The 27,513-nt window shown below is 37.2% G+C and overlaps 1 protein-coding gene across 3 annotated transcripts in view; it reads right to left on the reverse strand.

The window, feature by feature from the left end:
* Positions 1–1,010: 1,010 nt before the first annotated feature.
* Positions 1,011–27,513, reverse strand: part of LOC127178074 (protein shisa-7-like) — a 30,608-nt gene continuing 4,105 nt past the window's right edge. For 2 of the 3 annotated variants that reach the window (XM_051130714.1, XM_051130715.1), the window contains exons 2-7: positions 19,692–21,898; positions 19,447–19,598; positions 16,659–16,724; positions 16,385–16,573; positions 8,835–13,674; positions 6,909–7,662 (exon numbers count right to left, since the gene is read on the reverse strand). In XM_051130714.1, the coding sequence (XP_050986671.1) occupies positions 12,758–13,674; positions 16,385–16,573; positions 16,659–16,724; positions 19,447–19,598; positions 19,692–20,425 (2,058 nt within the window). In that variant the 5' untranslated portion in view covers positions 20,426–21,898 and the 3' untranslated portion in view covers positions 6,909–7,662; positions 8,835–12,757. Of the gene's footprint in view, positions 4,692–4,808; positions 7,663–8,834; positions 13,675–16,384; positions 16,574–16,658; positions 16,725–19,446; positions 19,599–19,691; positions 21,899–27,513 lie in introns of those variants that run through there. The other variant, XM_051130713.1, reaches the window with a different exon arrangement.

Here is a 27,513-nt window from a genome sequence, read left to right on the forward strand (position 1 = left end):
TTTAAGTGTAGTAGTCAGATAAAGTACCAGAAGTGGTTTATAACTGCATTAAAATTAAAAGTGCTACAATCACTTTAAATAAAAGTTTAGTGGATTTTTTGAATTCTTTTTATTTGGATTTTCATGAAAAAAGTAGAAATGTATTACTTAAGTAAAACCCTGTTTGTCACTGTGCTCAGGCTACTATAAATGCACTAACAGGATGATTGGATTATTCATTCGTATGTATAAAGAAGTGCTACTAATGACAGTAATAGTGTGCTTGATTGTACTATTTTAAGACATTAAACACACCATTAACATGTAGTTAAATATCATATAAAGGGAATGTTAACATAATTACAATACATTTAAAATGAAATATTTAATCTATAAAAATATGTGGGCAATACAGTATAAATAAATTGTGTGTGCATATATATATATGTTCATATTCATGCTTCCCAAAATAGCACAGTTGAGTATATTTAGATGTTCTTAAGATTACCTTAAAGAATATTTTTTAGTATATTAAGTACAAAATTAGTGTGTGAAAATAGAGCACTTTAAGTACATTATGAAAGTGTACTAAGTGTAGTTAAATAAAGTTTAATTTAGTGCACTTTTTTAACCTGGGAAATGACATTTACCAATTAAAACACCATTTTTTTTGTCTACGTCCTTCGTAGTTTGTTAGACATTTGGGGTCTCTGTGTTGAAATATACTCAGACACAACTATTCCCTTAAGATATTAGATAAAAAATAAAAAGAAGTAGCATTGTTACTTGTTACTACATGTAAAATAATCTTACAGCAACAGAATAATATAATAATAATTATTTAAACATTGTAACAGATTTAACAGAAGCAATAAGTAAAGAAATAATAAAAGTTAAATAAACAGTACAACAACACCAGAAACGGATTAAACCATGAAATACAGTTGTATGCAAAATGCATATTTAGCATATTTTAATAGAAATGCAAATAAATATGAAATACTGAGGTAACAATAAAGGTTTACATGGAATTAATGAGGATATAACATTTTAAAATTTTATTAAATGCTTGGGTATCATCAACAACCAGCTTATCATGTGTAAATAAAGTGATAGAAACATACTTATTACTTTTCTTCTTTTAAAGAAAAAGAGAGGCTATAAGTAGTATGGCATCTCTACATAAAAGGTGAGAAAAGTACATGGGATACGTTCATAGTTGGCAAGTGGACAGACTGTGTCACACATTAATACACTTAATCAAGACCTGATCTAAAGTGATAACTCTTACAATCACTCTTCCAACTACCTGAAGTGTAGCTATGATAAAAAGATAATTGACTTTTGCTTAGAAAAAACATAATAAAATATTGACACAATTTACAGTACAGTACACATATTTCGTTCCATTCCTCCCTTAAGCTCTATACATAGACGCTACATTGTTTTAACTGTCACAATTTGGTAAGGCTTTTTTTTTTGCCTTTAGGGCAATCATCTGTGAGTATTACATTTTTGTCCTTTGACTGGTTATGTGAAAAATCAGATTTTTCCTGTTTAAGTGCTGGCGTTACCATCTTAATGGTAGTTTTCTTTAAGAACAGTAAATAAATCAAAACAGGGCTCACATTTGATATTAGGGATTGTTAAACAGCATGTATTATTATTACGCATTAATTTCTTATGGTTTCTCTAGTAAGAGTTAAGATACATTTTCAATTCGATTTGTCGTGTAACCATCATCACTCAAGTTGACCTTTCAACACATGCAGTAATTTAAATACTCCTTAAAATAAAATACTCGTCTTCCTAGCAGGACCCTTTTTTCTCATCCTGATACTGAATGCACTTTTTACATGAACAAAATCACATCTCCACACTTGCTCTAAGTGAACACCAACAACACAATATATATCAGAGACAGAATAATTCTACAGAGCATCTGTTGAGGTGAGCAATAGCCTACTGTTAGGGCACAGTACAATATTTGCCAAATCACTGAAACTTCATCTATTGCCAGCCAATATGAACAAGAGTTTCCTCTTAAAAGACCGGTGTGGAATTGGATAGATGGGTAGGCTAAGCATTTCATTAAAACAAATGTCTTTGATACATTTGTGAGTTTGTTGAAGGTGCTCATTTTCAGGGGTCCAAGTTACCAGAGGAAATTTAATATGAATGAAAGAGAAAAGAAAAAGCTCTCCTAACACACAAGTCAATGCCTACATGAGCATTAGATTTAGTATTCAGTCAGGTATCTCGGTTCCTCTCATGAAAATCGCAACACTTCTCTTCTCAAGGTGCATATGAAAATGAGTTTAACGGCAAAACTTAGTGACTATATTCCATATGCAAGGATGAAGAGTTCCCTTTACACTCAAACCTCCTGTATGTTGATCCCATGACTAATTTAACACAAAGAGCCCTATCTCTTTGAAACTTAGCCAACGTCCCTCGACACACCTTCTTGTGCCGTGTGAGCAGCATAGCGTTCCAGAAACGACAGGGACAATGTTTACAAGAAAATGCTCTGTTGGCTAAATGGGAGCTTCTGTGAATGAGAGCTGAGAGGAACTTGCGAGACTGTTTTCCACAAACTGGACATTTCAAACGATGCTGAAGGCCTCTCACTTTGGGACAATGTCTAGCTGCTATGTGAACTTTGAGGGCTACCTGTTGAGAGAAGGTAGCACCAAGGCAAAGGGGACAGGACTTTCTCTTCAGAGGAACTTTGAGAGAACGAAGCCTGTTAAGCTTCAGTCCGCCTGGAAGGCCCAGTTCATACACAGCGCTACCTCCACTTCCACGTCTGATCCTCACGAGCACGGCCATGCGCTTCTTAATTTTATGTTGCGTCCTGTGAATTGCTCTCGTTTTTCTCTTAACAAGTTTTCTTCTCTCATTTCTCTGCCTTTCCCCAAGGGGGACCTCCACCTGTTCTCTCTCTACTTTTGCAGCCGGGGTCCATTTGTAGCCTATCTCCTCTCTCTCTTGCCGTCTTTTTTTTTTTTTCTTCCTTCTCCTCAACTCCTCTTGGCTTTGAAAAGTGTGGTGTTGTGTAGATTGAATCTCAGCAGAATGCTGCTGGGAATTGTGGTGTTGCTGATGTGGCTCTGTTGGAGGCAACACGAGGGAATGCACGGGTATGTTTGGAGTAAGAGTATGCCCGTGACCACTGTGATAAATGGGTTCACCCTTTATCCCAGTGTGTTGATGCTGATGGTTACAAAGAAGAGGCCCTGAGGAAGTTGACGGCAGAGAATGAGAATAAGAGGAGGCATTAGACGAAGAAGGGTGTGCAGCATTGGTATCGGGTAAATAGAACAGAGGGGAGTAGCCAGCTTGTGTTTGGGGAGGAGCCTGCTGGCTATGAAGAACTCCATGTTGTTCGACATGTGTGCCACTAGGTGGCGCAAGCTGAAGCAAAGCATTTGTAGCAGCTTCGCTTTCCGATATCGAACCACCAACACTGTTATCTTCCCCTGTGCTCCTTTGAGCAACTGGCTGGCCAGTCCGTGTTAAGCCATGCTGAGAAAGCTTGTGTCGGGTAAGGCTGTTAGAGTATGCAAAAGCCTTACCACAGACTTCACAAGAAAATAGCTTTTCTCCACCACCCTCGTGAACAGTTTGGTGATGTGCCGTTAAGTGAAAGTGATGGCGGAACGATTTCCAGCATATAGCACATGTGTACAGTCTAGGAGGAGGCTGAGTGGTTGATGTCTGTGGTTTGACATCTTGAGTGTATGAATAGAAAGATGAAGAGCTGCTTTGACCCCCTTGAATCAAGCTGCCACCAGAGGATGGATAGCTGTTAAGGTTTTCCCCACCTGGCGTTGTTGGCACTTCTTCCATTTCTCCTTTCTGGTGTAGCTTGCCATGTCTTTTAAGGCTCTGAGCATATCCAAAGTCTTTTCCACACAGGATACATTTGTAGTTCTTCTCTCCAGAATGCACAGTGTGGTGCTTGCTAAGATGAAATGCCTCTCTGAAGTACTTGCCACACACGGTGCAATGGTGAGGCTTTTCTCCAGTATGTATTCTGTCGTGTCTCCGCAAGGTCTCTCTTCTTGCAAATCCTCGACCACAGACGCTGCACAAATACGGTCTAACGTCACCACCGGGCCCTCCTGGTCTGTGAGAGGACTGCCTTCTTTTAGGGGGCTCAACACCAATCACACCGGGTTCCTTCTTCTTACGGGGCTTACGAGGGCGCTTGGGCTTTCCACCAGGCGTCTGCTGGTTTGGTTGCTGGTTGAGGGCCACTGCACTTGGGTTAGTACTTCCTCTATAGGACTTTTCCAGGCCAGATGTTGATAACGGACCACTAGGCGGGGCAAGAGGCCCTAGACCCAGACCTCCAAGCAAACCTCCAATGATATCCCTTCGATCATCCCCTCTACCTCCACTATGGGCAAGATCACCACTCATACAGTTCGCAGCTGCAGCAGTGATAGCAGAAATGGCACTGTTGACGGAGCTAGTGACATCATCTTCAGAATCCTCTAGCAGGGATGAAAGTGGGAGATGTGGCTGTTGATGATGCGGCTGGCTTTGGTTTTGTGGGTGTGGATGCAGAGTGGGAGCTAACGGCGCCTTCCTAAGTGCAGGCCCTGTCATGCTGCCACCACCACATGCGGTTGTTCCAGAATACAAGTTACTTTGAGAGCGCTGGTCCTTGTAGTCATCACTGAAATCATCACTCCGGTAAGAACCTGCACAACAGACTAAACAGTAATAATGCTATGCACACAAATTTCACAGTGCCTATGAAAAATTGTGACTTTTGAGTGGGTTTACTAAAAATATGCACTACACTAGACGTTACTCACCCGCTGCATTAGTCGCTATTCCATCTTGGGAGCCCCCAGCTTTATTGCTCTTGCTTTCTATATTACTTTCATGCTTAGGTCTTGGTGTACGGCCTGACTTGCCACAGGTGCCCGAGGCTGCATGGTTCAAAAGGGATGTACTTTCCCGAAAACAGCGACCGCAAGCTGGACAGCGGAATGGTTTCTCTTCATGTATTTTTTCATGGCGGGTGAGTGACTCACGACGATTGAAAGCACGACTGCAAGTAGTGCAGGCATAGGGCCGTGCGCCAGAGTGGATGACACCATGTTGAAGTAGGTGCCCCTTTTTCTTGAAACCTTTTCCACACTCGGAACAATGGAAAGTCTTGTCAGGACTGCCACATGAAGATGAGGCTGCACTATCTTGAGTAGAGTGGGGAATACTTGGGTCGGAAGGATGCAGAATTGGGTTTAAAATGTTACTTCTCGTGCCACTTGTGCCAGCTGTGGTTAATTCGTGACTACGTAAGTGCCTGCGCAGACTAGAGAGATGTGTGAAAGTTTTGCCGCACTCGCCACAATGATAAAGGGGTTCTTGTTCAGGCTGAGACTGAGGTGGCATGGAACCATGGTTGTCTGTTTTGGAGCCATTTGTCACCAAGACTGATGCTGATATAGAAGAGGATGCAGAAGAGGATGACGAGACAACAGAAGTAGAGGATGATGAGGTTAGGTGGGAAGAAGGGTCTCCGCCAATGCCTGACAAACTAACACCCCCACCTCCATCCAAGCCTGGTGTGTTCTCCTGGTTGAGTCCCCCTGAAGTGCTACTGTTAGGGTTTGTAGAGTTGTGACTGCTGCTGCTATTGTTGTTGCTGCTTTCAGTCTTTCTCTGTGGCAGGTAGCCAGCCATGGCTTTTTTTCTCCTACCACCTCCTCCGCCACCACTTCCTCCAACAGCGCTATCCCCTTTTCCCTCCTCTTTTGACAAAGACAGATGTAGAGGAAGTGGAAGTGGCAAACCAGCTTCCTGCTGCATCAAAGATGCTAGCTGGTTGGAGGAGAGCACTGGGATTCCTTGAAAGTCAAAACCACCGAGTGAAGAAGGTTGCGATGAGGAGTGCAGTGGATGGTGTGGATGTGGGTGAGGGTGAGGGTGAGACAAAGTGTGAGGTGGTAGTTGCTGCTGTTGTGATGGTGGCTGTTGTGGCTGTGATAGAGTAGTTGAGTGACCATGAGCATGTGAAGAATGAAGAGCGGGGGGTGGCGCAAGTGCTGAACCCGTTTCTCCTGCAGTTTGGCCCAGACCGAGACCTAGATGGTTATGACTGCCTTGCTGAACTAAAAATTGTTCTAGACTAGAATTGGCTGGTACTCCAGAAAGAAAATACTGATTTGCGGCTAACATGCAGCTAAACTGTTGATGTAGGCTTCGGGCGTCAGACTGAGATCCTGCCAACTGATGACTAAAGGTAGTTACTGCACTACTGCTGGAAGGGTTATTGGAAGTTGCAACAGAACTTGAAGGAGATGGGGAGGAGGACGGAGGACCAGGAGAGGCCTGGGGTACTGACAAACCAGGATGCAATGGGGGTGGTGGTGGTGGGACAGATGAAACCAGTCCTCCAATTGCCCCTGCAGTTCCTCCGCTTCCACTACTGCTGGCAAAATGATCAAATCGCCCTACTCCTGAATGTAACTGCTCTTGTGCAAGGGTTGCCTCGGTTGGGTGGAATGAGCGCAAAAACTGGGGGTATCCACTCACATGACTTCCACCACTGCTACTGCTTCCAGACATCTTGCTGGATTTCCTCAAACTTTGAGAAGATGAAGAGAGGGATTGCTGTTGCAGAGGTGGGGGAGGCGCACTCATTTTTGCAAAAATTGATGCAGAATCTGTAAAGGCACTGCCTCTAGATGCTTGTAGTGGGCCTAAGCCAAGTCCAGACAAAATCGACCCAGATGTCTCACCTTGCTGCTGTTGCTGCTGCTGTAACTGGTGTTGGTGAAGCTGCACTTGCTGTTGGTGTTGAAGTTGTCGCTCTAATCCAAGACCTTTGAACTGATGGGATTGGTGTCCACTCAGCATCTCTATGATGTCCACATTGTATTTGCCAAACTGGAACATCTCCCAGTTACTGAAACATGGGTGCGCAGTGGCAACACCTTCTGCTCTCTGAGCAGCAACAATATTTCTGTGATGCTCTTCTACTGAGTTGTGGTCAGAGGCAGCAGAAGCACTTTCAAAAAAGTGTTACCTCACATTTTCCTTATGCTACTGGTGTTGCTTCATTTAAAGCGGGCCCTCACATTCTCACTCTTCGGGCAAGTAGTCGACGAGGCCATTTTTGCATTGATTGTACCATGAATTTGTAATTTCTGCAAAAAGCTGTTGTTCAACTGGATTTGTCACTTATGAGATGACCAAAATCGACTCCCTTTTGGCTTCACATTGGATTCCATATAATCACAGTTATTTTGGATGATTCAACTTTGATTTCAGTATTTCAGTCTGAGCGTTCCATAAGTGCAAAGACATACGGACTGGTAAAAGAATGCCACAATTGCACGAGATGCAATTATGTTTTCACATTTTGGGAAGTGCACTAAAAGTGCTTAATGTAGTCCGAGTTCATTGAAAAATTTCCACTTGCTTGGTTACATTTTTTAGTTGATGACCATCCCACAGTAGGATGGATCCCTCCAAATCCCATGGGCTGGTTTCATTACATTCAGTATCTATTAATTCTTAATCCACTCTGACAAAAGTAGCTTACATCTCCGTTTCCAAGTTTCAAATAGTATGTTTTTCATTTTTTCCATAGCTGGAAGCAAAATCCTCCACTATCATTCTTGAGGGCTGTGAAAATTCTTTCTGCCACTCCTCTTCTCACTGTGAGAGGAAAAAAGGAGCAACATGTTAAATGATTGATTTTAAACAAACACTTATAAAAAAATATTAACCATCAAAACCCTAAAGACAACAAAACATTTTGATTTAAAAATAAGAAAAAACAACAACAGGCAGACTGTTTATTACAGCAGGCATTTTAATGTTTCTTTGTTTTTTTAGTACACAGAAAATGTCATGTGTGTGAATATTTATGGGACTATTGGCACATCTCTGTAAAAAGTTCCAAGTGTTTTACTTGAACATCTTATGGCATTACCATGATTTCATTTTTGCTCATTTGTATTCTTAAACAGCAAAATGACATATCTCACAATAACAAAAAGAATACAAAATCTGAGTCTCTATTATTTCTAGTGATCTAAATTGAAAAGAAATTATTACTGACATTGATAAATCACTTTGAAACACTACATCATATTTAAAAAATATATATATAACATTACTTCATCTTATCTATCGGCATCACTTAAATGACAGAAATTAACAGATATATTCAATTGACAGTCGCTGTAAAGTGCACTGATGCATTTAACGAATGTCATTTTACAGTCACAACACGATACTAAACAAAAGTAGTGTGAAATACGTTCTCAGACGATATGCGGAATGAAAACAGTAAGATAATATACACATGTCCAAATATTTGCACAGTTTTCTTATATTTTAACGTCGCGAGTGTTTTCTATCACTTTATCTTACATTCTAAGCAGTTGGCATTGTGCTGAAAAGATGCTGAGTGCGGTGTGAATCGTCAGGGGTAGAGGTGAATTTCATGTAATTATTACATCTTCCGATCGCATCCCGTATCACTAAAGAAAAGAAAATGTCCATTTCGACAGACTCCGGGGACTAATGGAAAATAGTCTACGATGGGGAAATGCACTTCGAAATTCAAAAGTGCTTTAAAAATGCTCCTCGAAGTATATTAATGGACTTTAAATCTTCTAGCGCTGGGGCTATGTGTAACATGTTAGCATGCAAAACAGCTGGCTAATACTACACATTCAGCAAAGGGACACAGCATAGCTTGTCGTCATGATGCGCGACCTAACAACAGCAAGCCAGATAATGCAGGAGCAAAACTGTCTTACTGTGCAAGTAAATGAATCATTATCAAATAACAGTCGAGACAATAAAATAGGCCTTTTTACCTACGCATCCATCTTTTAGCCTGGTCAAGATGAACAGGGCCTGCTATACTCTCTCCCACCCTGCCCCCCTCGTTCATGTACCCCAGCAGCTCTGCGCTGTTTTCCAGTGGTTAGCCTTCTAGCTACAGCTAGTTAGCAGACTCTGTTTCCACTGCAACCGTGCTGCGATAGCATGAGACCGAGTGTCCCTTATATTGCAAAACAGATGCACTTATCGTACTTATATCCTGTGAAAAATGCATCAAACGGTATTACGACCGATAACTTTTTATTTTGCGTTTGCTTTTGATGTCGGCTAAAATATTTTGGACGGTCTATGTTGGTGTTTTACAAAGAGCGAGTGACGTGGGAGATTTTAACATTGGTCGTTTCCGGACCTTGGAACACTTCCGGCTACCCCGTTATCTGCCCGTTATGTTTGTTTTTTTTATTTGCGGTCGAGACAGCGTTCGTGTGAAACTAGTGTATTCCGAATATTAGCGTCTTAAAATATAGTGTCACTAATAACGATGTGGTTCGTTTGTTTTTAGCTGCGGTTAGCTAGCGTTAAAGTGTTTTCAGTGTTGTTGTTGTTGTTGTTGTGCAGTCAAATGTCAGCGAGCTCGCAATAGCTAATTCTGAGGTAAATGCGAATGACAACGCGGCGAATATAATTCTGACATAATATGCTAAATGTGCTATCCATTTATTCTAGGATTCTTTTAGCATTATGTTTGTATCTTAGAAGCTCTTATAGTGGCCATTTTATTACATACTGACAGCTCAAATTCAAAGGCTGGTCCTTATCAAAATGGCTGCCTTGGAATTGCTAGTCTTATTTCCAGTCTGATGCATCATGGAAGATAAGATTGTAAACATAATATAGTAAATGACGACATTATGAATAATTTAAATGTTCTGTCTCTCTTAGGTGTGTCATGAGACATTCAAGGCAACAGTTTCATCAGTTGACTTTATTTTACAAAGGTGAAACTTAATCTTGGAAAGATTTTAAATATGTATATATATGTGGTGGGAGGGCATTTCTTATGATAGTAAAATAGATGTAAACATCAAGTGATTTACTGTGCTTAAATATTTCAAGACATGAGCTCATTCGGTCTTCATTGTCCTGCTTTGCTTGTGTGCAACCATCGTAGGCTACCAACCTTTTAAAATGCTTCAGGGCTTTATTTGCACATCCAATGTTCGTTATTTTCTGCAGTAATATGCCTTGTGAATAAATTCCATAAACATTTTCATAATTATGGCTTGTGGATACAAAACAGACATTGCTACAGACTTTTTATGACAAAGAAAATACTAAATCGAGTCATCTGTTCTAATTGTCCCTGAAAGAAACATTAAAAAGTTGAAATTTCACTTAACAAAAAGAAGACATTCGGTTACACACATACGACATACATCCTATGACATCATTTATAAACCCATTGTGATGTCTCTGCAACAAGTAATGGCATTTGCAGGCTTAGAACAATTACTATATGACATCACACTGAGAGATTTTCGAAGGCACTCCTCATCATTAGGAATGCATGAAGAATTGGCAAACAATGAGTGGCTTTAAACTTTGTGCTTCTATTTTCTACTCATAATTTCAAAAGAATTTCATGAGAAAGATATCTAAAACAAGTTAACACTAAAACCACAGAGGAAAAAAATCACCATCATAATCATAATATAACCATAACAACAAGAAGAAATTTCACCAATAACCATAATATTAACTGTCATAGTAATGACAATAACAAACACCAATGTATTACAGAGCTGTTAGGAAGATTGTCTTTAAGTTGTATTCATAATTCATTAAGATACACACTAGTTCCAGTGAAAAGTTAAATGAATGTGTTACCACCGATCCTCCTGATGCTGATGTGATAAAAAACTACTCCTTAACACTTTTACTGGGAGGCATATATATTCAAATAGTCCGCAACTTATAACGCTCAATTTCATTACACTGAAAATTAACCAAGAGGTATAAAGTCTATGAGAGAAAAAAAAAAAAGAAAATGAGCAGTTGGTGGTTTTACAATGTAAATTCATTAGTTTTCATTGGTAAGATGAGTTCCTGACACCTGCGCTATTTCTCAGAGATCAGAATCTGGCTTGTTTGCGAACAATCTCACATTTACATTTTTCATTGTAATATTTACTTACTACATTAATATCTTTTCGTAAATAATGAGATTATTATCACTGAATAACGAGTAAGCTGTGGGTAACATCTGTACCACTAACGCATGTGTGTTGTATAGCCCTTAATATTGATAAGCGTTATTGGTTATGACAATATCAGGTATGACGTGTTCATATCTCAGTAACAGCAAAAATACAGGTTAGCTGTTTTGGCATGCCCGTATCCTCAGACGTTTCGTAGAGTCTCAGTTTTTTTTTAACAGCATATACACATGGCTTCAACATGGAGATTCAAAAAGCAGTCCAGGAGGTTTGTCTTTATGCAAATGTCAACCCACACCTGAGCGAGATAATGATACTGCCATGTCACACGCTAATTTTATGCCAGAATATCATAATGTATACATACATTGATGAGTGCCCTTACTCTTGAGTTGTTTTCTTCGTCTCAGTTCCATATTTAATAGCTTAAGGTGAACCGTTATGTCTACACAGTATGCCTAAGAGGAGCATTAACGTTACAGGAACCGAATGTATTATTCTTGTGCTTTTGGTAGTCCAGCGTCCCTTAAGATAAATCTCCCTTACAAATCCCAACACTTGGACATTGTAGAAAGTGGTGGCTCAGAATCCAAACAAAGTGCCATTGATCATTAATGAGTCTTTTTAAATGGAGAAAAAAGATGATTGTCAGACATTTCTCTTGGTTTTCATCTGGGCCTTTCTGCCCAATTGTGTCCCAGAATGGCTTTCATCGATAGTTCAAAGCGATCTCCAGTTATGTACTGAAGGGCAAGCTTGAGGATTTAAAACTATTTTCAGGATTCCAACAAAACAAATTAAACAGAAACTCACTTGGTACATCCATGTTAAATTCACACTGAATAAGATGCAGGCGAAACAATGGTAAGATATGGTAAGGCTTGCTTTCTCTGTCTCAAGTTCTAACGAGTTTATGGATATGCTCCTCAAACTGTTCCATCGTCATTCGTTTTGACATGCGTCGTGAAAACCCTGCCGCACTTCCTCATTATGTGAAAGTGGATTAGGGTTTAAGAAGAGATAAGATCCAGCATTACGTTTGTCCAACTGTAAGTAGCTTTACAATTCATCAGTTGGGATAAGCGCTCAACTCGTGTTCAACTGGTTCCTCATATGCAGACGTTAATTATTACATTAGTCTCCCAGTAGTTCCATCATAGAAGATGAAAGCCGTTCTCTGAAATATATGGCTCCATAGCAGCTATATCTGTAATGTAATGTAAAATATCTGAGGATAAAAACATGACATAAAGATATGAAAAATGTTCTTCTCAGTTCTTCCGTCACATCATGTGAAGTTTATATTACACTCTATTGATATGCTATGCGGTAGGTTTATAGGCAAACTGTACGCAAATAAATAGTTGTACATGGCAGCTTTGATCATAATTATAGCGGCAATTTCATGAACATAAAAAGCACGACAACTTCGAAGCTCTATCAAACCTGACTTATAACTGTTATCTAATCTTATCTTGTGAATTTGCCACTATATACAATATATATCTGTAAAAATATGGTGCCGCTTGGCTCTTCGTCTAGTTTCTCCCCTACTTCAAAATCCGTTTCTCTTATTCCTTTACCATCCTCCTACTCCTTTTCTCTCTTCTCTCGTTATTTCTCTCCCTCTTCCGCCCACTCTCTCTCTCCCACAGTCCCTCTACCATCCTCCAGCTCTTCACACAGTCTATCCCTCACCCATCTTCTCCATTCCCTCCTCACCCTCTCCAGCCTCTTGCTCACACAGTAACCTCATTCTTGCTTCCTGTTCTAACCCCTTGGTTTGATGCCACTCCTCCTCCACTTCCCCCTCCGCCGGGGATGAAGTGAAGTTGTTCAATGGTATTTTGCCTTTTAGCTGCAAATGCAAGCCTCCTGGCACTGTGTCCACCAAGAGTCCCTGTTCCCATGACAACTCCCGTTCCTGGCATGTCGCCCCATCCCACTCCTCCAACCCCGCCTCCTCCCAGGTGACCTGACATCGCCGCCGAATTCCGCTCCTGCTCTCGCCCCGAGGTCGGGTGCGAGTTCATCTTGATCATGTGGTGACGGTCGAGCGACGGCGTGGCGCAAACATTCTGCTGCGACTGGGCTTTCTGGTGGCTGACGCGGGGCAGGGTGGGCACCATTCCGCCTCTTTCTCCAGCTGGGTAGTCATTCATTCCAATACCCATCCTGCTTCCGTCGTAGTCGACCCCAGCTACTTCCTCCTCTAGATGATCTGGGGACATCAGCAGCCTCTCCTTGGACTTCTTCAGGGTGTTCGTATTGGAGTTCTTTGATGAAGAGGCCATGGCTTTGTAGTATTGGTGCTGTTGGTTCTTCGACATCCTTGATAAGGTGTTGCCGTCACCGAGGGCAAGGAGCTGGTCCGTTGATTTGACGCGGCGTGGCGGTTTGGAAAGCGTATCGTAGTTCTGGTTTTGCTTCGACTCCGGTGGATCCAGAGGGTAAGGATTCGGGGTGTGGCTTGGGGCAGACTGTGGATGAGGTATTCGAGGACGAGTGGCATGGGTGGGCAGCGTGCCTCTTCCCCCCAGTGTGTAGTCGCCACCCCAGGGAAGGTGATGCTGGGAGGAATGAAAGGAGGGAGGGGCGTTGTTGGGCCTTCGTTTGGTGGTACAGTAACCTGAATATTCCTCCAATCCTCCTTTCTCTGTAGGTGGAGGAAAATATGTTTGAAAAAAATCAGAATGTTGGGTGAGAATACAGCATTAGGGATGCAACGATTTAAAAAATCTGTCAAATAACATTTTATTTAATTGTTTGATTGTTTTATTTGTTTGATTGTTCACCCAAACATGAACATTACCTCATGATTTACTCACCCTCAAGCCATCCTAAGTGTGTATGACTTTCTTCTTTCAGACAAATACAATCAAAGTTATATTGAAAAAAATTTAAAATATTAAAAACTTTTCTAAGCTTTATAATGGCAGTGAATGGGTGTTGAGATCTTCCCACTACCCTGCATTCTAAAAAATGCTGGGTAATTTTTTTACCCAAATTTTTTATCTGCTGGGTCATTTAATTGGGTTGTTTTTAATATTTTTACCCAGGTGCTGGGTAGTTTTTCTGTAACCAAGCTGCTCGGTCATTTTTATTGGATTATTAGATACTGGGTTATTTTTTATTTTTTTTTACCCAACAGCTGGGTTGAGACTGTCTCTAACAAAACACCCTAGCTTGCTGAGTAACAGTCAGAGCTTGGGCTTTTTGCTTTCTCTAACGTTACAAAAGAGAGCGATTCACAGCGCCACAGATTTGGTGCACTTCTTCAGCAAAATTAGGGTTTGTATACATTTTATTTCATTTATTAAGTCTTTACTGTGCTGTAAATGATATTATTTTATGCAATGCAACATACAAGGACGAGATGTCAGTCACAAGAATTAGCCCTATTTCAGTGAAAAGTGATTACAGAGAATGGCTGAATACTCGTAAACTAAAATGCTACTTTTAAATGTTACGCTTTTTTAAAATGTTTGTTAAATGAGTTTAAATGTATGTGATATTGTAACTATGCTGTATTCATCCAAACAAATTCTTTTTGTTTTATATTTTTGTCCACAGGTGTTCTTACTTAATAATAAATGTTCATCTTTTGATTATTGCTGTTGTCTCTATAATTCTGTGTGTGGGATTTTTAATATCCAGCCCAATATTAAGACAGCAATATAATGATTTTTAAACAATAGTTGACTTAAATAAATGTTGGGTAAAACATTTAACCCAACCAGCTAAGTCAGAATAACCCAGCATGTGTTCTGTCCAATATTTACCCAGCACTGGGTTATTGGCATTTTTTAGAGCGTGTTGTATGATTGTTCACGAGAGAGTGGCATTTTAGTAGATTACATAGGGTGTAGGAAGTAGTGTAAGCTAAGAATACGCTAGTCTCACGAGAACCAATTTTTGTTTACAGCAAAGAAAAAACAGTCTCCTCTTGGCTTATATCGAAATCCTCATTTTTTTCTTTACAAATCCTTGTTTTGTTCTTCTAATTCATGACTGGTGTTTTGTTTTCTCCTCACCACGTTCTTGTGAATGCATGTACAACAGTTAGAGATTATGGTTTATAAAGTGTTAAATATGGATATTTTTCTTACAAAAATGCATCAATTTGCTTCAAAAGGCCTTTATTAACCCACTAAGGCAGTGTGGAGTACTTTTTATGAGTTATGGATGCAGTTTATTGGACTTCAAAATCTCAACACCCATTCACTGCCATTAAAAAGCTTAGAAGAGCCAGGACATTTTTTAATATAACTCCAACTATATTCGTCTGAAAGAATAAAATCATACACATGATGAGGCTTGAGGGTGAGTAAATCCTGGGGTAAATTTAATTATTTGGGTGAACTATTCCTTTAATGACCAATATTAACAAATCTATACAATTTAGTCTAAATTAAAATCAAATTAACAATAAAATACTAAAACAATCATTTTAATGTGAATTTAGACATGAAAACATAATGTACAGTATGAAAATGACTATTAATTTAGTGACTTACTTAAGATGACATGTAATTAGCATACAGTATTACTAACAGTTAAATAATAATTAATCTCCAGTAACCAATATTAGGTACTAGTACTGTGTATATAATAAACATGGATGCACAACTAAAAATGTTTAAGCTTCGAGCTACAAACTAGAAATTCAAACTTTCATTACAACTTAACTCTTACTATAAATTCTTCAACCTCCAACCCAGGACTACGTTTAATGTTCGATTTCATTAATATAATGCTTGATTTCATTAATGTAGCAATATTAACACAATCCTGTTTTATCCTCAACCCTGAGCCATTTCATCTTTTGGCTGATTAAGCCTGAGTCATTGTATCAGCCTGTATAACCTTCGCCTGTGCAGAACTTTCATGTCCTCCAACTGTAACTCACACTTCCCAGGAGGTTTGATGTCTAGCTGAGAGAGAGGCCTTAAGGCTGTATACGTCTGTGCAAGATTGCGGGCGCTTTGCAATGGTTTGCCCTCATTAAAATGACCTTCACAAACATTTATATCTCTCAAGCGTTCCAGTGAAACACTAACACTGCTTTAAATAAAAAACCCAAGCGTACAGATATTTTTACGCAACGCTCCGAGCCCCGCATGAGACTCACGTCTTCATCATCAAGCAGGTAATTTCTCCTTCAAAACACAACAGTACTAAATGTCACACTGCTTTTGATATTCGTCCATCTTTTTCTCCTTATTGCTTATAAATTTGCTTTATGCCTTTGAAATTATGTGGGCTATAATAAGAAAGCAATCATGCCAAGCTTTCAATGTAATTCTTACAAAACATCATTTCCTTAAGATTAGAATCTTCCTCTCCATTGGTAACAAAGCACTCACCCAGACGCTTGAGAGACGAGTATCTGTTGATCTCAGGCTTCATGGCGGCTTCGTACGACGGCGGCAGCTGAGCCAGGTTATGTAGGGAGTGATGGAAGGACGGCTGGGGCTTCATGGCGTTAGTATGTTTACTGGGCTTCAACGTGCCACCGGCGGCCATCTGCATGTTGTTCATACGCGGCGCACGCTCTTTAAAAGCACAATGATGGACATTGAGGTTATTTTCTTAATCTCTAAAGAGTAAAAAAATGGTAGAACTGTGGGTTTTACCTACCAATGGTGGCTGTATGTTTGGGACTGGAGCCTGTGGTGTGGATGAAGTTGTGCTGTAGATTCCCCACTGTGAAACAGAACATAGCCATGTGTGTTTTAGAGATCTCAGCCTTCATGTCTTTGTGATAAATTACATTTAGTATGAATTTACGAAGTACATTTATCCATCTACTGTAAATGTTGCCCTATTAAGCTCTTTCTAGCTCCACAATGTGTTGAAAATTTTACACCGTCTGTTCATTCTAATGCCATCATATACAGCTCTGTGCTAAATAATTCACAAATGCCCTTTCATCATTTGGCTATTGCTTTTTCCCTGTGTTCCTTCCTTGTCCTGAATTTATACAGTTGGCCGTTCACAAGACTCAAGCTGAGATGGAAACATGAAAGGAACTCGGTATGACATATAATGCAACAATACCAGCCAAATGCAACCTCGTCCCTGAGGGAAACATTACTTCACATTTAAAGCATTTAATATTCATGAACAGTTGACTCAGGACACTCTGTTTTAAGTTATAGCTGTTGACATGCAGCTAATGGGATTTTTAGAAGTGGTTAAGGGAATAAATAGATAAAGAGACAGACATTTAATTTTCTTCTTGCTTGGCTATAGATGTCAATAAATCTTAACACATTTAGTGGATAGTTATGCTCTCATTATTCTTGACTTTTCATCTAAATAATCAATAATAAACCAACTTTAACTGAAAATGGAGGTGTTTACTATTGTCCTTTTGCATTATTGACACTCTATTTTCCTATTTAATACTGCTGACTTGACTTAAAAAGGTGACTTGACTTAAACATTAACATTTGTGTGATTTATTCCAATTGGACAGTTTTGGGGTTTAAGTATTTCATTTTTGTCACTGCACAGTGACCTGAATTTAAGTCTATTTGTTAATGGAATATTTGTGCACAGACAAAATCATTATTATGATTTGTATGATAACAAACATTCATTTTCATTTTTACTTTGAAGTGGAAAGTTGAGATGCCCCCTGTCAGAAATGAGGCTTCAGCAATAATTTAATTTTTAAATTGTAGAATTATTATTCATGAACTTATTATTTAATAATATCATAAGTAAATGTACATTTGAAATGCCTTCATTATTCATCATATCACATAGGTTAATTATAGTTTATTGCCATCTCTACAATTAATAGAATTATATTTAATTCATATAATTCTAGTGTAATTCAGATCTGTCTCTTTAACAGGGATTCTGTTATCTGATTTGTATGTCATTATTCACTTCCTTTTGTCACTCAAAATGCATACATGTACATAGGATATTTAATTTATTTTAAGTTTTAAGTATTTTTCACCTTTTATTTAAAAAAAAATAGCCCAAGGAGTTCATTTCACTCCAGTAAGATGGTTGTTAATTTTGTGCTAACAACTAATGTTTCCATAAATTTCCCTTAATAATATATTATAATCTATTATTATTATGCATATTCCCTTAATAATAACATGTTAAATATTTATAACATCTTAACTATGCTAATAAAATGCACACTGTTCTTAAAGGTATAGCTCACCCAAAAATTTAAATTAAACCATGATTTGCTCACCTTCAAGGCATCCTAGATGTATATGACTTTCTTCTTTCAGAAGAATACAGTCGGGGTTATATTATAACATATCCTGGCTCTTCCAAGCTTTATAATGGCACTGAATGGTAATTAGGATTTTTGAAGCAAAGTAAAGTGCATAAATCCATCATAAATAGTACTTCATGTGGCTCCGGGGGGAACACAGACGTGAAAGTGCACTATCCAAACTTAAACTGTTTTCTAATATGATTTTGAAATACCATTTTGATAGTAATGCATTGTCAGATTTTAAAATAGGGTTCAAAGGATGAATTTTGAGGTTTTAGATTTTCAATTGATATATAATTTTTGATCATTTCCAAAACATGGTAGGAAAAAAGCCAACAAAAAATGACTTTTGGTGATAAAGTTCAGAACCCCACTTATGATGTAGATTTTTAAAGTGCACTCTTGTCATAAATTAGTCTATTACTGTTCCTAAATAATTTGTAACAAAAAACAGTGGTAGAATATCTATTTAGGAGTCTTTGACCCTTACCAATGATATATAGTTTGTCATGATTAGAATAGGATTTAATTGTAATATAGTGAATAAACTTAGGTGTCCCACTGAGGGGATGGGTGACAGTTAAAATGTTAAAAAAGGCTTTCTGACGTGAACTGATGTGTCAGAAAAATATCCATATTTAAAATTTAGAAACCGTAATCTCTAGCTTCCGCTAACTATCGTACTTGCATTCACGAGAGAGTGACGTTCCAGCGGAATATGTAGAATGTAGCCGTAGCGTAGGTGCACCTCGTACAAAACGAGAATTTGCAAAGAATTTCGATATTATCAAAGAGGAGACGGTTTTCCTAACAAAACTTGGTTCTCGCGAGACTATGATATTCTCACCAGAGCTTATCCTACGCCTACATCCTACATCCTACATCCTACATCCTACGCATTGATTCACTTAAGAAGGCCTTTATTAACCCCTGGAGCCATGTGGAGTACTTTCAGGATAGATGCACTGTTTTGCTTCAAAATCTCAACCACAATTGACCTCCATTACAAAGCTTTGAAGAGCCAGGACATTTTTTAAATGTAACTCCAATTGTATTTGTCTAAAAGAAGAAAGGTATATGCACCTAGTACAGCTTGAGGGTGAGTAAATCATGGGGTAATTTTCATTTTTGGGTGAACTATCCCTACATTTGGAGATTATGGAGATTTCCACTCACGTCGGTTGTCTTTACTCTGTAGCGTTGGGTAGAGATTTTTCGGTGGTCGTCCAAGCGTCCCCTCTCCTCCTCCAGTTCCCAAGGCTACGCTGTTGTTTCTCTCCCCCTCTTGAACTGGACTCGACTGGTGACGCAACATTTCCACAAGAGCCCTGACAGGGAAGGATATATAAAAGATTAGTCTTAGCAAACACAATTTAAGATAGATCAAAACTCCTTTTTGATCAAGACACAGGAAGTCTCACCTGGGCATGTTGAGTTCTCTGTTCCTAGGCTGTCGTGATGCCTTGTGGAACGCCACTTTAATAGCCACTGCCACCGCCACTGTAAATGAGATGACTCCGCCAATGACGTAGACGGTGTTGTTGCTTTGTTCGATGCGGCTGAGATCCGGATGGGCAGGCGGTGGGGGTCTGGTCGCAGGGGGAGCCGTATTAGCCCACACAGGAGAATGATAGTTGTGGCAGATGTTCTGGTCCAGTCTTCGAGAGCGGTCCGGACAACAGAATCGATAATGGCACGTCCCGCAGCAGTAGATGAAGTCATCCTTAGAGCAGTTAAAGGTGAGGTCGTACTGCCCCATGACATCATAGTAACCCCGACACACATCCACTTCCACCAGTTTGCGAGGGGGCGGAGCTACCTGTGCCGCTCCGAAAGGGGCCTTCAGTGCATCAGTCGTTACATTCTTTGGCAGCATTATCTGAGGCAGCGGCCTGAGGGGCATTTCTGCCGCTCCAGCTGGCTGCTTTGGCCGACGATTCATGGACTTCCCTCGCATACCCCCACCGTTTTTGGAAAGGGGGTATAGAAAGCCCCTACCCTGAGATCTGGGGTTGGGCGTCGGGGTAATGGTGATCGGCCCATTTGGTGTGTTTCTGGTGGGGCCCGGGACGCTCGCCGAGGAAGCGTTAAGTGGGACAGCGATTAGCAGGAAGAGAATGATGACACGCACTCGAGCTTCCAAGGTGGGCATCATCTTTACATGACTAACACTGCTATTTTCTCTCGCTGACTCAACCCACCGCACAATGCCGAATTTTGTAAAAAACAGCCTGCTTGCGCTGTATGTAAAATATTCTTGTAGCAGCCCTCCGACGTATGAAATCTGAGTCTATATCAAAACAGTCTCGAAAGAAAAAGTCTGTTAAAGTGTGCGCTGTGAACGGTCACACTCCGAGACGGCGTGAGAGAGAAAGAACTATTTTGATGTGCTTTCAGCTTCAAGGTGAGTTACACAACACATATTTTCTCATCATGCAGCGCCTCTGTCCAGCACATCGCTGGAAAACCTGAACAACATGTAAAAGAATCCAAACGCTTGACAATATTTTGTGCAGGCAACATACAATTACTTTTTGTATAAACAGGAAAAGAAAGATTATTTAACAAACTGTCCGTTTTGAACGTATTAACAAGGCAAATATTCCCTTTTGTGGCTTTCTTCAAAAATACACATTTTCACAATTCAACAAACAAAATGGCTTCTTGAAACTCTCTTTCTATTACTTTAATATCTAGTGTTTTCGTGACACATGAAGGCAATTATGTTGTAGTACAACTGTGTACATTTAGGTTTAATTCCCTGTTTTGGCACTTATCTGGATGAAAGATTCAGTTAAGAGAAAGGGGCAACTGTAAACATCTTTAAAATGTAAACTAATGTTTCGCTTCTCATCACAATTTTTTTTTTATTATTTGGGCACTCCTTACATTCAGCAATGGCACTTAGTCTTTAAGCAGATTTCCCTGACCTGTAATGCTCCCTGAATGTTTACTATTATTAACTAGTATAAACGATTTCCATACACTTGGTGAAAAAACAAAACAATAATAACCTTGTTCTACTGCACTTGTTTACGTGTTAACAGGACTACTCCGAATGGTGAACTCCTTTGAGGATTTGAGGGCAGTATGGTGAGGAATCATTTTGATTTTGTTCAGCATCTCATTCATTGCCTGAACTAAAACGAATGTGCGTTTCCTCATTCAGCATGCGAAGAATTATTAAATGGATAATTCTGTGTGCAAATTTCAAATTAGAAAATCAGATCATGTCAAATATAAAATCTATGCTCTACGTATTTTAGCTGTGTATTGAGAATGTATAATAAACCTTTGACATAGACACACACGCAAAAACAGATTTGATGACGATGGCAGAAAAGATGTAAAACGTTTTCAAGGCTGATTGTCTTCACAATAGAAATTTCCAAGGAGAGTGGCTATGTGTAAACCTTCCCGTCTCTTTCCAGTTTCTTAGGGTTCACGCAGCAGATTTGCTTTTTTGATAAGCCCAGGTTTCATTGAGACCGAGAAACGTTTGAAAGCGTTTGCTGAAGCTCTTTAAAATCCCATGGTGTGGACATGGCTGTTTCCTCGCTATTTTTGCAGGGTTGATCTTGGAATCCGCTGGCGGTTATGAAGTGTTCAGTTATCAAGCGATGTGCCTCTGAAAAGAAATCAACACATTGATGTTACATCCTACATGCGCGCACACACACAGACATCTGTGAAAGTTTTTGAAAGATCATAGTTAGCTTGTCATCTGCATGGCAGCCTATTATTTTCATTGTGACACATATGGCATGTGACAGGCAAATAAGGTATGCAGCAACTAATGCGATCAATATAGAATCCACAGAATTCAACACAAAAGAGACTTTTATGGGGCTTGGCTGTATACATTATATCTACAATAAAAATATATGTTTATTCAAGCAGACCATGCATTAACCAGCCAGAGCTTGTTCATAAGAAATATTAGTGAATGCAGATATTAAATATGTATATCGGCACTGATGAATGAAACTGCTGGACACAATCAAAATATTAAACAATCAATAACAATCAGAGTTACTGAGAAGTGTGTGAAATAAATTAAAACGACCACAAAAAATAACAATGAATGAATGAAAATTCTGTCACTAATTACTCAGCCTCTTGTCGTTCCAAACCAAAACCTTCATTAATCTTTGAAACACAAAATAGGATATTCAAGAAATTAAATTAAGAAATTGTTGAATAAAGTTGTTAATTTAGGTTTTTTAGAGCACAAAAAGTACTGATGTGGCTTCATAACATTACGATTGAACCACTGATGTCACACTGATTTTTTTTTTGATGTTCTTACAATCATTCTGGACCTTGAATGTGGTAGTTGCGTTGCTGTCTATGCAGCACTCTTAAAAATAAATGTACTTTTATTGGCATCAACGGTTCTATGAAGAACCTTGAACATCCATGGAAGCAGAAAAAGCAGAAAAGGTTCTTTAGATTTTTAAAATGTTCTTCAGAATGGTTCTTTTAGGAACTGTTTACTGAAAGGTTCTTTGGGGAACCAAAAATTATTCTTCTATGGCATCACTGCAAAAACACCCTTTTGGAACCTTTATTTTTAAGAGTGAGTGTCAGAAAGCACTCGGATTTCATCAAAAATATCTTAACTTGTGTTCTGAAGATGAATGAAGGTTTTATGGGTTTGGAACGACAAGAGGGTGAGTATTTAATTACAGAATTTTCATCTTTGGGTGAACTATCCCAATATGAACTCTTATACAACTCATCTATAAACCAATTATTTTATCGAATAAACAATGTATAGTCATGTATAAGCTAAATATGATTTACATTCACAATAAAAAAAAAAAAATAGCAAAACTCATCATCGCCCTATTGGTAAAATCATCGACACACAGTTTCGGATCTTCAAATATAAAAATAAATAAATAAATAAAATAAAAAGTCTGAAACTCTCTTTTTTTTACTATGTCAAAGTGTATATATATATATACACACACAGTAGTCAACATTTGAAGTGGATCAAAACCTAATTTATATATATATATATATATATATATATATATATTAGTGCCATCAAACAATTAATCAAGCATCCAAAATAAAAGTTTTTGTTTAATAATTTATGTGCGTGTACTGTGTATATATTTTTTCATGTACTGATAAATACACACACATCCATGTATATGTTTAAGAAAAATATGTTGTTTATATAATAGAAATATTTATATATAATATAGAATATAATTAAATATAATCAAAAAATATTATGTACATGTATTTTTATACACATAATAAATATACACAGTATACAAATAATATGACAATAATGTGACCCTGGACCACAAAACCAGTTATAATTTCAATTTTTTTTAAATTGATTTAGACATGAAAATTGAATTAATAAGCTTTCCACTGATGTATAGTTTGTTATGATATGACAATATTTGTTCGAGATACAACTTTTTGAAAATCTGGAATCTGAGGGTGCAAAAAAATCAAAATACTGAGCAAATCGCCTTTAAAGTTGTCTAAATGAAGTTCTTAGCAATGCAGTTTTGATATATTTATGTTAGTTTTGAAATTTACAAAATATCTTCATGGAACATGATCTTTACTTAATATCCTAATGATTTTTGGCATAAAACAAATATACACGTGCTACTTATGACTGGTTTTGTGGTCCATGGTCACATATTATTTAAATAAAAACTATTTTGGATGCAATTAATTGTTTGACAGCACTAATATGTGTGTGTGTGTGTGTGTGTGTGTGTGTGTGTATATACATATATATATATATACATATATATATATATATGAAGCCTGCGAGTTGTTCCCTCCATAAAATGTAAGATATTGTTCACCGAAATGTAGAAATGTAAGCAAGATGGATTACATTTAATATTTATCCTTTAAATCTGTACTTAAACTTAATTCTAACATTTGTACTTAAGTACATGCAGTACAGCTGCAGATTCCAGCTCATGACGCTGAAATAAAGAGCTGATGTGATGACCGTTTGTCTAATGTGTTACAACAAGTCACTATGAATCAGAAGCATTGAGAGAAGTGAATAGTAGCAATGATCTGAACAAATAGTGATCAGTCCTTTTCAGAGAGCATAGCATGATGCATGACACGAAGGAGGGGGTAAAGCAGGAGAGAGATGCTGCTTTCCTGACACTGTAGGTCTATGTGTCAGAATGTTTGTGAGGAAGTGAAAGAGACAGTGTGTTGTGCTAAAGCTATTCTGTAATCAATACCTATACGCTTTATTTTTCACAATTGTAGGGGCCCTGGAAAACCATCGAGCAGATAAAAGAAGGTTGGGTAAAATACGAAAGAATAGAGAGATAAATGCAGGGTAGAGATTTAAATATGAGCACAGCATAGCAGAAGTGCACAGAGCCAGAGGTATGACAGAAGAGAGGTGCTTTGTGTGTTTGTGTGTGTGTGTGTGTGTGTGTGTGTGTATGTGGGAGTGCGGTGTGTGGGTGGAAGAGAATGGAGAGCGTTCAGTGACACCACTTACTAACACACATACGCACACGGTACACACAATACACAACACCGGGAACATACAGTGCTAACACCAAACAGAGACTGCAACACATGCAGACGGTATGCTGGCTCACAGAGGAATACTAAGAAAAATGCACTTTACAGGTGTAGAAAATGCGTGTAGTCCTCCGAAAGAGTGAATGTACAAAATCTGTTGTCGCAGATCAACAAGTTAACGCCATGAGAGACACCAACAGAGTGTCTTTGATGTAATGAGGCACAGATATCGCTATGGAAAACTGCACAGAGAGGAGCCACACAAAAAGCTGCAGGAAATACAGCACTGGCCAGGAAAATATATATGTGTCTGCTGCAGGCTGCGCTCACGTCTTATGCATCACATCTACAGTGGCGTCGTGGTATCAAGCTGCTTTTGCACATCAGTTAATCTATTGAAATGTGGAATATTGACAGAAAAAAAGCTAGAAAAAAATGCAAGTTTTATTGCAAAATACTACACAGGCTCATATTTCTGAAAATACAAAAAAGAAAAAAATTATAAACTAAATTTACTATTAAACAATTGAAATGCTAAATAAATCTAAAAATATTAGCTAATTATTTTTTGAAAAATATTGAAAGTAATGAACATAATTTTAAGACCATTAATCTGGGTAAAAACACTGCTAAAACTAAAGTTTATGCAAATTACGTATACAAATATTATATTATATTATACATACAGTTCAAAAAATTAATTGTAAAGAAAACAAAGATTATTGCATGTGTTTTACAATCAAACATGCTAGAAAAAATGGTATTTTAAAATACTAGGCACAAGAATACACAGAAAATATTGGTAGGCTGGAAGTTACAAAAATATAAAAAGAAAAAAAGATTAAATGAACTATTAAATATAATTGAAATGCTAAAGAAATCTTAAAATATTAGCTGTTTATTCTTTGAATTTTTTTAAGCAATGAATATATTATTAAGACACACAGAGATACACAAGTGTGTGTTTGTGTGTGTGTGTTTTGTTTTGTTTTTGAAGTTGTAAATAAAACAAAGATTAATGAGTGTATTTTTCAAAATAAAGAAATACTTGTAGTTCCTTAAGTTCCCAAAAATATGAAAAATAATTTAAATAATATATGAAATATTAGCTATGTATTCTTTGAAATATAAAAAAAAAAAAGAATATAATATTAAGACCAATCTGGGATAAGCACTGCTAAAATTAAATTTCATGTAAATAATGTATAAATATATAACGTATATTATATTATATTATATTATATTATATTATATTATATTATATTATATTATATTATATTATCACTGTAAAAAATATTATGTCTTACACACAAATACTATTTCAGTTTTTCTACTTAAAAATTTCACATTTAATGTGAAACATGTTTCTTTGTAAAAATTTCTCTGTGAAATTTGCTTATACATTATTTTTTCACTGTATTATATTATATTATACTTTGTATAATATTACTGCAAATAAATGTTTTGCACAGGTATACTATTTCAGTTTTTCTACTTCAAAATGTAATGTTTAATGTGAAATATGCTGTTTCTTTGTACAATTTCTGAGTGAAATTTGTTTCTACATTATTTTTTACTGCATTGTATTATATTAAATTATATTATATTACTGTAAGAAATGTTTTACACAAGTATACTATTTCAGTTTTTCTACTTTAAAATTTCATGTTCAATGTGAAATATGCTGTTTTTTATTTTTTACATTATATTACATACATGTACATTTCACTGTATATTATTATATTACATTATATTAATTAAATTATATTATTACTGTAAAGAAATGTTTTGCACAAGTATACTATTTCAGTTTTTCTACTTTAAAATCTTATGTTCAATGTGAAATATGCTGTTTTTTATTTTGTACATTATATTACATACATGTACATTTTACTGTATATTATTATATTATATTATATTATATTATATTATATTATATTATATTATATTATATTATATTATATTATTACTGTAAAGAAATGTTTTGCACAAGTATACTATTTCAGTTTTTCTACTTTAAAATTTAGTTCAATGTGAAATATGCTGTTTTTTTATTTTGTACATTATATTACATGTACATTTCACTGTATATTATTATATTATATTATATTATATTATATTAATTAAATTATATTATTATTGTAAAGAAATGTTTTGCACAAGTATACTATTTCAGTTTTTCTACTTTAAAATCTTATGTTCAATGTGAAATATGCTGTTTTTTATTTTGTACATTATATTACATACATGTACATTTCACTGTATATTATTATATTATATTAATTAAATTATATTATTACTGTAAAGAAATGTTTTGCACAGGTCTACTATTTCAGTTTTTCTACTTCAAAATGTCATGTTTAATGTGAAATATGCTGTTTCTTTGTACAACATCTGAGTGAAATGTGTTTCTACCTTATTTTTTCACTGTATTGTTATATTATATTATATTACTGTAAGAAATGTTTTGCATAAGTATACTATTTCAGTTTTTCTACCTAAAAATTTAATGTTCAATGTGAAATATTCTGTTTCTTTTTTGTACGTTACATTACATACATGTACATTTCACTGTATATTATATTATATTATATTACTACTGTAAAGAAATGTTTTGCACAAGTATATAATTTCAGCTTTTCTAAAATTTCATGTTTAATGTGAAACATGCTGTTTCTTTGTAAAATTTTAAAGTGAAGTTTGTTT

Source organism: Labeo rohita, chromosome 16 (genome assembly GCF_022985175.1).
Source record: "Labeo rohita strain BAU-BD-2019 chromosome 16, IGBB_LRoh.1.0, whole genome shotgun sequence".
NCBI lineage: Eukaryota > Metazoa > Chordata > Actinopteri > Cypriniformes > Cyprinidae > Labeo > Labeo rohita.